Here is a 13,876-nt window from a genome sequence, read left to right as displayed (position 1 = left end):
GAAAACATTAAAATGTTGATTATACTGCATAGGATCAAAGTGATTAGCAGTTAGTACTACGTGAACATCGTAATCAAGAAGGGGGTTCTCTGGGACAGCATTTCTCAAGGTAAGATTTGATTTTACTTAAGGTTATCATTATTAGGGCCTTCATGCTCTAAACATTTGTTTATTCTGTTATGACTATGGCTTTGCTCGTCCTTTTTTTTTTTTTTAGCTTATTTCCAAGGAAAATGAGACAAGCACATCTTAGATTAGATTTAACTGAAAACCTAGGGTGTACAGATAATTAGCCTATGTATTATGTAAGTGAAAACATCTCTAACTTATCTTTTAAAAGATATTTTATCAAACACAAGTGAACACAACTTTAGACTTTAGTAAAACCTCTTATATTAAGGATATAGAGTTGTGCCTTTTACACTCAAACTGTGAGGAGGATCATGGACTACAGAAATAATATTTGTAAAGAGAAATAAATAAGAAACTCCTACACGATGGTATTTTCCCCACAGCCCAATGTGCCTGTTCTGTTGAGAACTTTTCTCAAAGTAATATATATAATAGATGTGACAGCAATATTCCTGTTTAAGAGGTAACTTCTAATGCAATTTTTTATCCCCTTTAAAATGGATTCTCCTAGGCTCAAAGCTGAGTGTGCTCCCATCATTTTAATAATTGTTTAGGCAAGTCCTATGACAATTACACCAAGTTTCCTCAAACAATCCTCCCCCCACCCCCCCACCAGCCCTCCCTATGTTCTGCTTGTTCATATACCCTTCACCCTTTGCTGTTATCACTGCTATGTGTGCTTGTACTTGAAAGTAAAAAGCAATTCCAGATTACAGCAAACTCAGTGGCCTTGCTCCATAGTATGGCCCCGGCTGAAGAGACAGGAAAGGGGAGAAGCACGAATGACATCATGGGTTGAGATCAGGCACTACCAGAAGCCCAGCTTGTGTTTTAAAAAGAGGCTCTTAAACATGTTCCCAGCAGGTAAGTCTTCACTGGCTTGGAGAACAGGGAGGACTATTTGACAAATACCACTGTATTTGAATTTCTAGAGGCTACCCAGGCCAAGAAGACATCCCTAAGAGAGAAAAAGAGACACATAAACTCAGAATTACAGCCCAGAGATATAGATATATATATATATATATATATATATATGTAAAGATACAGTCATTTTGAACTCTGTCATAAATAACTTCCTGGATAATTTCCTATAGCATTAAGAAGAGATGGTATCACCCAATAGGAATATAAGGGCAGTGGGCCTAAAAGATAGGTTCAGGCAATCCTAATTTACTGAACAGGATTTGACTCAGGAAATACCAATGCTTTGTTTCATGGGTATAGGTAAATCCCAGGAAAACTAGGGAGATGGGCAAAATCTTCAGAACCTCTCCCCTGCTCCCACTCCTGCCACACTTAGCACTTTATTGTGCTACTTACCACTTATCATTCCTCCTCAAATTCTAATTCCCTGAGAGGTCGGATTTGATCTAAGGAGATACTAAGCTAATATTCACAGTCACTAACAGCTTATTGTGGCGTCATTTTTAAAAGGGCATATGTAACTAAATGTTAAAGAACATCTGTAACAATGTGATATAAGCAAAAAGCGAAAACTGTTAATTATATCATCTTTGTCTACATGGCAAATGTAAGTAAGCTCCTTAAGCAGGGGAACTTTTCCAGTAGCCTCTACAATCAGACATCGGTATAGCAGTCTAGTCTACTTAAGATCAGGTGATCCTGATCCCATGCTCGGGGTTACCGTGTCTAACACAGTTAACTTAAGTCATATCCGAATTCTACAAAGGGGAACTATAAGCTCACCTGCAATGCTTCACCACACATTCATTGCTGCAGTACTCATTGTCCCAGTCCTTACTCACAACAGGAGGATTCTCACAACCGGACCTCACACAGCGAGGCTGGGGTGAGAGTGTCACAGGAGACCCACTCACCAATTCAACATCCATTTGAGACGGAGACTCCACCTGTGAGAGGAAGAGAGCACCAAAAATGAATTAGATTACTACTTACCTAACCAGCTAGTCAAATGCATTCTGGAACCCAGTGGAGCAGTAGGTATTACAGTCCTTCACATATGGAGGCAGAATTCTAATAGAGGAGTTCCTGGTCTCCCTTTCTTTATGCAGCTTTAGAACTTTGTCAAGCAGACTGACATGAAGATTCTTCCCATTAATGGAATGCTGGCCACATGCTAGTACTCTTTAATTTCATCTGTCACTGACTTTGTTCCACACTTGAATAATATTCCTTTGAAAATGTCAAAAGTACAATGTGCATAGTGTCTGGGTTACCTCAACTAAGATTGGGAGGACTAAGAGAAGACAAAATGTGGTGCCATTAGAAAAAGGGAGATTCACAGTTTCTGCTGATGGGGGGGGGGCGGATTTTTCTTTAAAATGATTGCTTCATTAATTGTGGAGCTAGAGTCTCAAAACAGACTCACATTTTATTTAAAGTGACTACTGGTGATGTACAAGTTAAAACTAGGGTAAGTGGCACCTGTCTGTGTCTCTTTGGAAAGACTCCATGATATGAACCAATTTTTTTCTAGCTATATCCCCTGTCCATCCTCCCACTTAAAACATCAAGCTAAGCAGGCGAAAGGCAAGAGATATGGAAGAACTTTTATCTCCAAAGTTTAGGATCCTTGGATAGACACCTGCTAACTCTATGCTTAGCCTGTGTTCCCTCTAGTAGAATGGCAGTATGACTTCAACTTAGTTAAGGAGTGGTCTGGGACAGCAGACCCTCCTAAATATTTCTCACAAGAACACTACAGATTGTTGTGGGTAGGACAAGTCACAGTCACAGGGAACTGCTACAGGATGTCTGTACTCCTGGTTGCCAGGCATTAAATGCTAGCAGCAACCTCCACCTTTATTGGATCAACCGAAAAATTAAACTTTTATACTGGTCTAGAGAAAGACTTAAAAACAGAGGCTTACCTCGGGAACTACATCCGTGATCATCTCACAGATTGTCTCAGGGGAGGTTTCCTCCACTGTATGGGCCTCAGGGCTGTTGTTCATAGGCCGCTCAGGACTACTTTCCACAGCTGGTGGGACTAAGGTAGTCTGCATTTTCAAAGTGGGTGGAGGCACAATCTTGATCTGCAGAGGAGGTGGCTGCTGCTGTAAATTGATTCGAACTTTCTGAGGTGGAGGCTGTTGCATGGCCTGAAGTGGGGGAGGCTGTTGCAGAATGGTCACTTGCTGCTGAGTGGGGGGCTGAGGCATCTGTTGCAATGGAGGGGGTTGTAGTCGGGGTGGAGGCAGTTGCATAGAAGCTGCAGCTGCTGCCGCTGCCTGCAACACTGACCGAGTGACAATCTGGGCTTGTTGACTGGGCTGGATAGTGGCTGTACTGGTCTGGCCTAGTTGGATCCCCCGGGAGGTCACCACTGTGGCTGGGATAACAGTAACCATCCCTCCTTGAGACATAGTAATAGAAGAGGGCAACATCTGTTTGGTAATAATCAACTTGGTGATATTGGGCTGACCCCCAGCCCCAGAAGATGCCTGATTTGCTACATAGGAGGAAAGAGTGGAGTTAACAACAATGGAAGGGGATAGGGCAGGGGGCTCTGTTGAGGCTGGTGCTGGAGATGCTGGGTCAACAGTAGCCATAGGAGGTGGAGAAGGAGTCTGTGATGGTGGTACTGGATCCAATTCTACTGTCTCCACAGTGGCCTAAAAGACCCCCCCCAGAAAAGAAAAAAAAAAGTCATTTGGAGATTTACTTTGTTCCCTAGAATATATTCACTCTAATCATCTCCCACGAAAAGACACATCACAGAGTGATAAGAAAGAAAGAGAAAGAAAAAGAAAGAAGAGGAAAAAAAAAAAGAAGAAAGAAAGAAAAAGAAAAAAGAGCAACTGTGGGGAGTAATAGTAAATAAGGGGGAGAAACTCAGAAAGATTTTGGCAAGGTTTATAATGGAAACAACAGGGAACCTGTTCTATACTTTTGAGCTTTTAATACTGCATAGTAGTAACAAGTCACACAGGTTTTTGGTGGTATTTACTTCTTATAACTGCTAATAAATAGCTCCAAAAATCGTTTTATTGGTTTAAATAACCCTCTTACCTGACACTCTTGATTGTCTTTATATGCAGCCAGAGCCTTCAGATACTCTTTCTTGGCAGCTTCAGTTTTCCTTTTATATACCTACAGGAAAGAGAGGCTGTTTAAAGACTCCCCATACTCCTAGAAAAGACCTATAATTCTATATTATTTATCAATGAGTGACAACTCATTTAAATATTTACAACTCTTTTTAGTGAATACACTTCTGGAAGCTAGTAATCAAAACAACCTCCACGGCAAACTTTCTAGTGACCATGCACCTGAAGGTCAGCCAATCAGCAAATCTTTCCAGAGCAACTATACTTCTAAAGCAACACCAAACCATGCCCAGTTTTATAATAAAATCCTGATCCAAAAATTATGTAAGATCAGGAGTATGCTTAGCCTAACAAGTACATTCTCCCTTAAGGAAAGTGGCAAATTATTTGCAATCATGGCCACAAGAATTCCTCCCATCTTGCATACTTCTTCCATCAAGGGCTGAAACCTACTTTCCCCTCCTTTGAATCTGGGATAGCCCTATGAATTGCTTTGACCATGAGAATGTGGCCTAAGTGAGAGAGACAGACTTTGCTCCTAAGTCAGCCATACTATAAACAAGCCAGCCTAGCCTTTTGAAGGATGAGAAGCTATGTGAATCAGGTTGTCTAAGCTAACAGGTAGCACCAAATTGTCAGATACAGGAGCAAGGTCACCTTGGCCAGCCACACTAGCTGTCATTTGGCTACAATCACAAGAATGAGCCCAGGCAAGAACATCAGGAAAACCATCTAACCAATTTACAGAATCACAACAAATAATAAACTGCCACTATTTAAAGCTATTAAATTTGTGGTTTGTTGCGCAGCAATAGATAACTGTTATAAGTTATAATACATTTTAGCTTTTTGTTTCAATTAAGTAGCAGACTCACTTTGACATAAGACCTGGGGAATGTAGGGTAATGATAATTATAGCCATCTTCAATTTTAATTGTGTCTTATGTAGTATAATTTTCATTTATTTTTAAAATCCATATCAAATTTAGAGAGATTAACTATAGTTTTCAAGTTTATACTAAACCAATGTGAAAAATATAAACTAAACCCTAAATTCAAACTTAGGGTAGTAGATTTTAGAGCTGCAGGTTACCGAGGAATGGCCTAATTTGACAGAGAAAAAAAAAAAATGGGCTTTAGTAAAATTAGATTTGGTGTTTTTACAAAAATTATTAATTTTTAGATGGGTATTTTGGATTAAGCGGATGGCTGCAACTTCTAAGACAAAGTATGATCTATGAATGCTATAAACAAAGAGCTGATATGAAATAAGAGCATTTAAAAAAGTTTAGAAAGGGGAACCTGGGTGGCTCAGTTGGTTAAGTGTCTGACTTCAGCTCTCAGCTCGAGTCATGATCTCACAGTTCGTGAGTTCGAGCCCCATGTCAGGCTTTGTGCTGACAGCTCAGAGCCTGGACCCTGCTTCAGATTCTGTATCTTCCTCTCTCTCTGCTCCTCCTCTGCTCATGCTTTCCCTCTCTCAAAAATAAACACACATTAAAAAATTTTAAAGATAAAAAGTTTAGAAGAAACTTCTAAAGCATTCACTATCCACTATCCTCCATGTTTTGCTCACCTGTTTTTGTTCCTCTCCCAGACTGTCCCACATGGAGGCCACAATTTTTGAAACCTCCCCAAAAGTGGCATTGGGATTCTGTCCCTTGATGGCAGCCTGTGTGTCACGAAAGAATAAAGCATATGCTGAAACTGGTTTCTGGGGTTCATTAGGATCTTTCTTTTTTCTCTTCTTTGGGGCCTTCTGCTTTTTTCCTGCTTCCACCACAACTGTCTTCTGGCTGGGAATTTGCTGTAGGGAAAAAAAAAGAGAGAATTACAAGGGGGAAGAAGGAAGAATCATGTCTGGAGAACTGTAAGAAAAGGACTTTTATACGGGGGAACTAACTAGACACATGGATGTAATTTTCAGAAATGCTAAAAAGAGGCAATAGGATTAAGACATTAGTAAAGTATGTGAGGACCAATTAGAATGGGGATTGGGAAAAGCATTATAAACTGTAGATTGAGAGGCAGGACCCCATACCCAGAAAAGAGCAGAGGAGATGGCAGGGCAGGAGCAAATAATACTGAGTAGGCTCTGTATGCCAAGAGTTTTATCCCAGAATATCATGGCAGATTTGATTTTGGCAGGGAATGCCTCACCCTCCGGAAATCCTCAACACCATCCTCATGAAGTGAACTAGTAGGTGAAGGGGTGGTTGAAAGACGATCCTCAGGTGACTGGGCAGGTGGCAGGATGGTGCCACCCCCTAAGCTCAAACCAAGTTGAGAACTCAGTTCTGACTGATCAATGGTGGTCAACTGGCTATGCCCCATCAAGCCAGATGTCATGTCTGTCATTGGTACATCAATTGTAACAGGTGGGTTGGCACTATACTGAGTTCCTATAGAATGGTCCAAGTCCTGAGAGAAGCAGAAGGACTAATTAAACACTAAATATAAAAAAACACCACTCTTTCCCCCCACTGAATTCAGGACAGTTTATACTCTTGCTTACCCAAACTGTATCATCGTTTAAACACTAAACAAATAATTTGTCTACATATAATAAAGTACAGAAATTATTAAAGTCACTTCTTTGTATTCAAAAGCCTGTTCCAAAATAAAAACTAATCAGAGAAGTCTTAATTTTGGATAATTTAAAGAACAAATAAGTTATTCAGTAATCTGGAGGTGGTGATGACACATAGGGTAAAGAAAAACTTCCTCCCTGTACTCTCCTACAATAGTGGCTTTTAAAGTTGCAATACACATGCAATCAAGAGTAAATAAGGCCAATGTTAGAGATGTATGGCATCAAATATAGTGTGAAGATGTGCTACTGATGAAATGTGCTGGAAGCCCAATACACTGATTTTTAACACATACTAATCCACAATTAATACATTTGGTTCAGACTGTTTTGGAATAAATCTCTCAACATGCTAGCTACCACACTCACATTTTAATCCTGGGCTATGAAGGCAACAATAGAAGGAAAAAAACCTTTTCCCCCCAAAGCCACAATCCTTTTCATATTAGGGTGAACACAGGACCTTTTATAATTTAAAACTAGTTTTCAAGTAAAATTGATTCAAATGATAAATTCCGTTCAAGGGAAATTAAGTCTTTGTTGGTGAGCCTTTAACCACAGAATGAGAACCAAGTAATACCCAAGTGTAGTAGGGAAGAGAGAGTCACTTTTAACTCCCTCAACATCATGCCCATGAGCCTGGGTAAGCTTGATAATGTCTTGCCCCTTACCATGGTCAAGCCCCCACTCAGGAGCCCCCCGCCCTGCTCCATCAAGCCATGGGTCATGCCCACAGGCATGTCCAATGTCTGGACCCCATATTGGGCTGAAAAGCTGCCATCCTGAGAGGAGGAAGGGTCTGCCAGGTCATCAAAGTGGCCAACCACATCTGAGACAGCCAGTGAGGGATCAGAATCCAAGGAGATAGGTGGGATTTCAAATTCCTCATCTCCCAAGCTTGGTGTATGGAATGTCTGTAGGGGGAAAAAGGGAAAAAAAATTAGTGGGAAGAGGAGGAACTGCATACTGCTAAGTGAAGAACATGGCTGGGTACTGGAGTTTCTCAGTGTACCTCTTTTCAGCCTGGATCCTATTTTTTATCAGTTTCTTTGGACCTATTTAATTTTGCAAATAAACCTCTCTTCCTCATACCTTTGGTCATATGACATATACAAGGCTGCCAGTATAAATCACAGTTTTCAGTTTTTTAATCAATTGTCCTATCATGCTTACGGTTCTAATGAGTGACTCTCTTGGCACCACTAGTCCAAGGACCCAGTCTTTATAAATTGTTTTGCCTATGACGCCTAAAAACTCTCAAAAGATTCTAATAGACAGCAGTTGTTTTGCAATTATACACCTGAACTATTAGACCACAGAAATTCATTGTCAACCAGTTATACTTTTGACTGTTGTTTTAGGTTCCTTTGAAGCAAACCCTAAAAGGTACTGTCATGGGAATGATATCCTCTTCTAAAATATCTACACTTAAGAGTTCCATCTTAGAGATCATGATGTTAACAACCAGTTAAGATTCCCATTTGTACAGCATTTTTAGAAAACCCAACAATGCCAAGGTAAAGCTAATACTCAGGAGAAAAACCTTCACAAGAGCTACAGCCAAAAGGCAAATTGGTTCTCTAATAGATTCTTAATCTGGCTCTGACAGCCTTTCTGTAAGAGAGGAAGAAAAAGAGTACTCCAGCTGGCTATAAAACCCAATCCCTTCATCTGAATTCAACTATAGTAATATACTCTTTTTATACTGAATGGATCCACCATTCAGGGAGCCGACAGGCTAATGTCTGAATGAAAATATATTAAATGCCATGGTTCCTTTTAGACATTAAAAGACTAAATTAGTGACATTTGCAGCAAGAGCATTATAATTGCAAGAGACTTTGGTGTCAGAGAAGGTCTAGGTTCAAGTTCCAGCTTTGCCACTTACTATATGATTTTGAAGGGGTTTTCCTCATCTATAAAATCAGAGTTGTAATGGTAATCTCCTTATATTGTTATTATGAGAATTAATGGGATTTAGTAACAAAACTTTTGTCACATTGCCTTATAATTGCTTAATAACTATTAACCATTGCTATTAACAATATTAATATCCTAATTATGATTAACTTGAGACCTACTAATCAGTTATCATAGATAAATGGAATTTTAGAAACTTTAAATTCTATCAGCCCACACATGGCATAGTAAATATCAACTGATTCTGATCAAATTCAATAGGTACCCACATTTTTTTCATGATTAAACAATGCATTCTTTAAGAGTTCCTCAAGGTTTTTATGGACCCACAAAGGGTCCCAGTAATATCACTATTTATTTTTTTAAGGTTTATTTAAGTAATCTCTACACCCATGTGGGGCTTGAGCTCCCAACCCTGAGATCAAGAGTTGCTTGCTCCTCTGACTGAGCCAGCCAGGTGCTACACCATTTTGATTTCAATGAAGACGTTGTTAGAAAAAATATTTCCAGCTAGTAGAAACTAGGGGGAAAAAAAGTATGTCTGTGAAATGCCTAATCTTTCTGAATCTTACTGGTAAACTGAAAACAGTTTCCTAAAAGACAAAAATATGTATATAGCTACATTTCTACATTTTCATTCTCTAAGATCCTTACTATTTTACTTAACATGGTAAAAATTTGGTAGTTGTCTAGGATATAACATGAGAGTGGCACAAGGAACATAGGAGCCGGCAGTTCTTAAGGAAAAACTTAAAATCGACCCCCAAAAACTAAACATTTTTCAGTACACAGCTTACAATTCTTCTTACTGCGTGAAAGTTCTTAACTTACTCTTTCTGAAATTTTAGTTTACGTAGGTTCACGTGACATGTTTCAGGAAGAGAGTACAAAGATTTCTACCAAATTTTCATGTGAACAAAGTTATGGGGATCGGAAAAAGGATCCACAGAAACATATACTAGATTAATAGTTGTATAATGGTAGTTTTCAGTTTTTTATAAGATACAGATTGCTTTAGCAAAGCAAAAGATGCCTATCTTTTTCTGCTTACCAGAACAAATAAAAAGGCAACTCTGCCAAGATGTGAAAATGATACTATTTGTTAAAAAGAACTAAAAAGAATAAAAATTCATATCCCAAACAAGAGACCAGTGTTCTGCAAAGGACTACCCTTCATAAACCATCTGGACTGCTCTCATGGATAACACTAAAAAACCAGACATGCAGAGATTCCACTGTATTAAATTAACAGGGCATTCTTTCTATGCACCACCCCCTGGAATGTGGAAACAGCTTTTCTATTCAGTATCCATAGCTTTAATGGGTTTTTTCTTTGGGGGGGGGGGGGGAGGGGGGCTTTGTTTTGCTTATGTTTGTTTCTTCCCTAAATAAGAAAAGTAAAATAATAGCAATGATCAAGAATACAGAGGGGTAAACCACATGCTAGAATAAACACAAGAGATTCACTTTAAATCTCTTTTACTACCACAAATGACCTTTAACATTATGGGGAAAAAACCAATAATGGATATCTAGTTGTGGGTCTACTACATAACTCACATATAAAACAAAGATACAACTGTAGCAAATATTAAAATAAAAACAAATTTCGACACAAAAGGAGAAAACAGGAACATGATGTAGCTACCCTCTCATTCAGCTTTCTCCCTCTGTGTTAAATTTGTGGGTCTTTTTGAGGTAAGAATCAGTTTGGGAATTATAGTTTATAAACAAGGATCCTCAACTATTTAGAGAACCAAAAAATAAAAAAAAAATGATCTCTCTCTCTCTTTTCATATTTCCCCATGCCAAGACACACAACCCACTATTTCTTTAAGTAGTTTGTGTAGATTATTCATTTTAAAGAAACTTATTTTAATCCAACACCTATTTACTCTTAGATACACTGGCACTATGTATCATTAAAATAATTAATTGTTCTAAAAAGTGCTATAGTAGCGAAAATCTTAACTATTCAGCCTGAAATAATTAAGTGATTCTAATATTATAAGTACTTTTCCTAATTAAAAATAGGTATCTTTATATTATTTTTCTCTAAGTGCCCAAAGCCTAGTATCATTATGTAAGAGCCAACCTGAATGAGGGAAACAGACAGATTAAACTCTCTTCAGATAGTATAACTTTCCTGTCTCAAGCAATGCTGTAACAAATGCTAAGCCTTCCTCTCTGGATACTTACTCTTTAGAAATTTTTACTACTATTTCTTATTTTATTGAGGTATAATTTGCATTAAATACACAAATTTAAAGTATATAGCTCAAAGAATTTTTACACATGTAGACATCCAATTAACTACCATCCAGATAAAAATACAGAACATTTCTACCTAAAAGATTTTTTTATGCTCCTTCTGAGTCAATATTCTCTCCTTTCCACAACAGGTACCGTTATTCTGATTTCTATAAACATAGCATGACACTGTCTATTCTTTATTCATTAAAAAACAAACTTATGTAGTGTCTACTCTTTTATGTCAGGCTTTTTACTCAACAATATATTTTTCATATCACCCAAGGTTCATTTATTCGTAGTTGATGACCTTTTCTATTGCTGTGTAGTATTCCTTTTTACAAATGTATCCATTTATAGACATTTGGGTTGTTTCTGGTGCTTAGCTATTATGACTAAAGTTGCTGTAAACATACAAGTTTTTGGTTAATATATACACTCATTTCTCTCATGTATACCTCAAGGAGTAGAACTAAACTGGGTCACAGGGTAGGTATATGTTTATCTTTAATAGATACTGCTAGTTTTCCAAAGTGATTGAACCAATTTATACTTACATCAGTAATGATTAAGAGTTATCTACATACTTGCAAAGTCTTGTAATTGTCAGTCTTCTTAATTTTAACCATTCTAGTGGGTGTACAGTCATACTCATAATTTTAACTGGCATTTCCCTGGTGAGTGATGACGATGACACTCCTTCATATGCCTAATGGCAATTTGGATACCCTCTTTTGTGAAGTGTGTGTTCAGTCTTTTACCCATTTTTAGGTTGGATTCTTCCTTTTACTCTACATAAGCATTTGATATATTCTGAAAATGATGTGTATTAAAATATGTGTATTAAAATATCTTCTCCCATTCTGTGGTGTGTCTAGTTCATGTCTGAATGATGTCTTGATGAAAAGAAGTTCCTAGTTTCAATGAGGTCCAATTTTCCAGGTTTTTTTATGGTTAGTATTTTTGTGGGCATCTATCTTTTTCTGGCAAGCAAACCATAAATATCACTTTTTCCAAAAAACGATTTGTTTAAGTATCACCTAAGTTATATTTGGGGTAGTTCAAAAAAAATTTAAAAGGGGAAGGGAAGGTGAATAAGTAATGAGAACAACTGTTAACAATGACAGAGACCTAAGCTAAAGGAAGATACTGAAATTTAATTATGAGCTTCTTGGCAAAATAGTTTTGTTTTCTTAGTTCTTAAAGTCATAGAAACAAAGGATACACTCAAACCTGGGAAGTTTCTGGAGGCCAGTGTGAAATTTACCACACTCTAAATTTAAATCTGATTCAGAAGAAATTGGCAATGATGCACTTTCATGAGGATGAGGCCAATGTGAGGTTTACAACACTCCAAATAATGAAATTAAACCACGGGGGTATCATTCAGAAGAAACTGGCAATGAGACTGGAAAGCACCAAGGAGATTTTAGTTTTTTAATTTTTTCTAAATTTGTCGCTCATTTGATTCACTTTCCCCTCCTTAAGAGAATAATAAGCAATAATAGCAATAAAGAAATTAAACTAGCAACTATGCCTTGTCAATCTAGTTCTCGTCCATGAAAATATTAAAGTTTACTACAGGATAAGCATATTCAACAGCAATCGAAAAAACTGATGGAAGTGATTGACTTCACTTTTGGGAAAAAAATATTAAAATCCTCAAAAAACATTCTGGAAAGCTCAAGACTGCCGTTTTTCAAAGACTGGAAAATTTATTTTTGTCTGTTCCAAATCTTTCTCTTTCACCCTGCCTAAACAAGTGATAGGAACTTATGACAGTATTTTAAGCAAAACTTTTTCACAAATACTAAAAAGCACTTCACCATAACCATTATTTCTACATCACAACATCATAAACTATTACTACAGCCATTCGGCAGCTAGGAAATTTGTGACAAAGGAGTAGTAACCTGCCCGAACTCTGAGTCACTGGCAAACAAACACATGTTGTACTCAACCCCCTTCATGTTTTCTGGCAATTATTTCCTTTCATCTTGTCACTAGCAAAACGAACTTGTAGGTAAACATAACTACTTAAAAAAAAAAATCCCTGAGCAGGAAATTTAAGCGAAATAAACACCCTACAATAGATAGTTTCAAGAACGAATACATGTGCACCAGTTAAGTAAACTCCCTCACCCCGATTTATCTTATATATTTTCCTCCCGCTGCGATCCCCCCAAATTCTTATTTCTCCCCAATGAAAGGAAACAATTCTACCCTGTCTTCCAATCCAAAATCACTCTGAGATGGGTTAACTCTTTCCAAAGTCCTGCTTTTCTGATGACAGCAGCTTCCCGGGCCTTCCCCTTAGTCTTCATAGGCTCTAGAAGCAGCTGCCACTGTTCTCTGAACACCAATCGCGGTCCCTGGTTCCCAGCCCCCGAGGCACCCGCGTCCACGCACTCCTCCCCGCCGCCCTACCCCACCGCTGCCTCAGGCCCTCCCCCCACAGCGTCGGCAGCTCGTGCTCACCTCGGCCCCTGACAGGAAGGGGTGCGAGGGCCCTGTGATCGTCAGGTAATTGTCATTTCCTCCGGGAAACTGGAAACCAAAAGAAAGCCGCGGGGATAAGTTAGGGGGAGTAAGGAGTTAGCTTGGAGCGACGGATTCTGTCCCCGACATTCTGACAACACTCCCCAAACCCCGCTCTCTTCTCCCCTCCCGCCGGCCGCCTCTCCACCCGGCTTCCCGCCTCTGCTTCAACCCCGTCGGCCGCGCTCTCTCGCCAGCCTTCTTAATGCTAGGTTCCTACCTCCATCTTCACACAACGGCTACCACCGTCTCAGTCCCCTCATCGCTCCCACCGCCCCCACCGGACTCGGACTGCCGTCACTTCCGCAAGGACGTGCGTCGCTCTCCGTTGATTGGAAGGAGCGCCGTGGGGCTATTGCGAGTCGCGCCGGGAAGGCGGAGCGGACGGAAAGGATAGCTACCGCCCCCTGGA

At 39.0% G+C, this 13,876-nt stretch overlaps 1 protein-coding gene across 2 annotated transcripts; it reads right to left on the bottom strand.

Moving 5' to 3' along the window:
- Positions 1 to 195: 195 nt before the first annotated feature.
- On the bottom strand, positions 196 to 13,864 carry TOX4 (TOX high mobility group box family member 4). Of its 2 annotated transcripts, XM_015541680.2 has the most exons (9): positions 13,685 to 13,864; positions 13,405 to 13,473; positions 7,428 to 7,670; positions 6,327 to 6,587; positions 5,743 to 5,973; positions 4,129 to 4,209; positions 2,988 to 3,731; positions 1,843 to 2,006; positions 196 to 1,090 (listed from the first exon to the last, which is right to left on the bottom strand). In XM_015541680.2, the coding sequence occupies exons 1-9, from the start codon at positions 13,688 to 13,690 to the stop codon at positions 1,030 to 1,032; spliced, it is 1,860 nt and encodes a 619-aa protein (XP_015397166.2). In that variant the 5' UTR covers positions 13,691 to 13,864; the 3' UTR covers positions 196 to 1,029. The 2 variants fall into 2 exon arrangements, with proteins under 2 accessions (XP_015397166.2, XP_042845292.1); XM_042989358.1 differs by lacking the exon at positions 7,428 to 7,670 and having other exon boundaries at positions 13,685 to 13,863.
- Between the last annotated feature and the right edge of the window lie 12 nt (positions 13,865 to 13,876).

Source organism: Panthera tigris, chromosome B3 (assembly GCF_018350195.1).
Source record: "Panthera tigris isolate Pti1 chromosome B3, P.tigris_Pti1_mat1.1, whole genome shotgun sequence".
NCBI lineage: Eukaryota > Metazoa > Chordata > Mammalia > Carnivora > Felidae > Panthera > Panthera tigris.
This window is presented reverse-complemented; position numbering and strand designations above follow the sequence as displayed.

Bases quoted from the DNA above. Each gene is read 5' to 3' on its own strand.
- TOX4 (XM_015541680.2), bottom strand. The intron at 5,974-6,326 runs GTGAGGCATTCC...TTTTCCCTACAG, and splicing joins GTGTTGAGGATTTCCGGAGG to CAAATTCCCAGCCAGAAGAC. The intron at 4,210-5,742 runs GTGAGCAAAACA...TCTTTCCTGTAG, and splicing joins TGGGAGAGGAACAAAAACAG to GTATATAAAAGGAAAACTGA.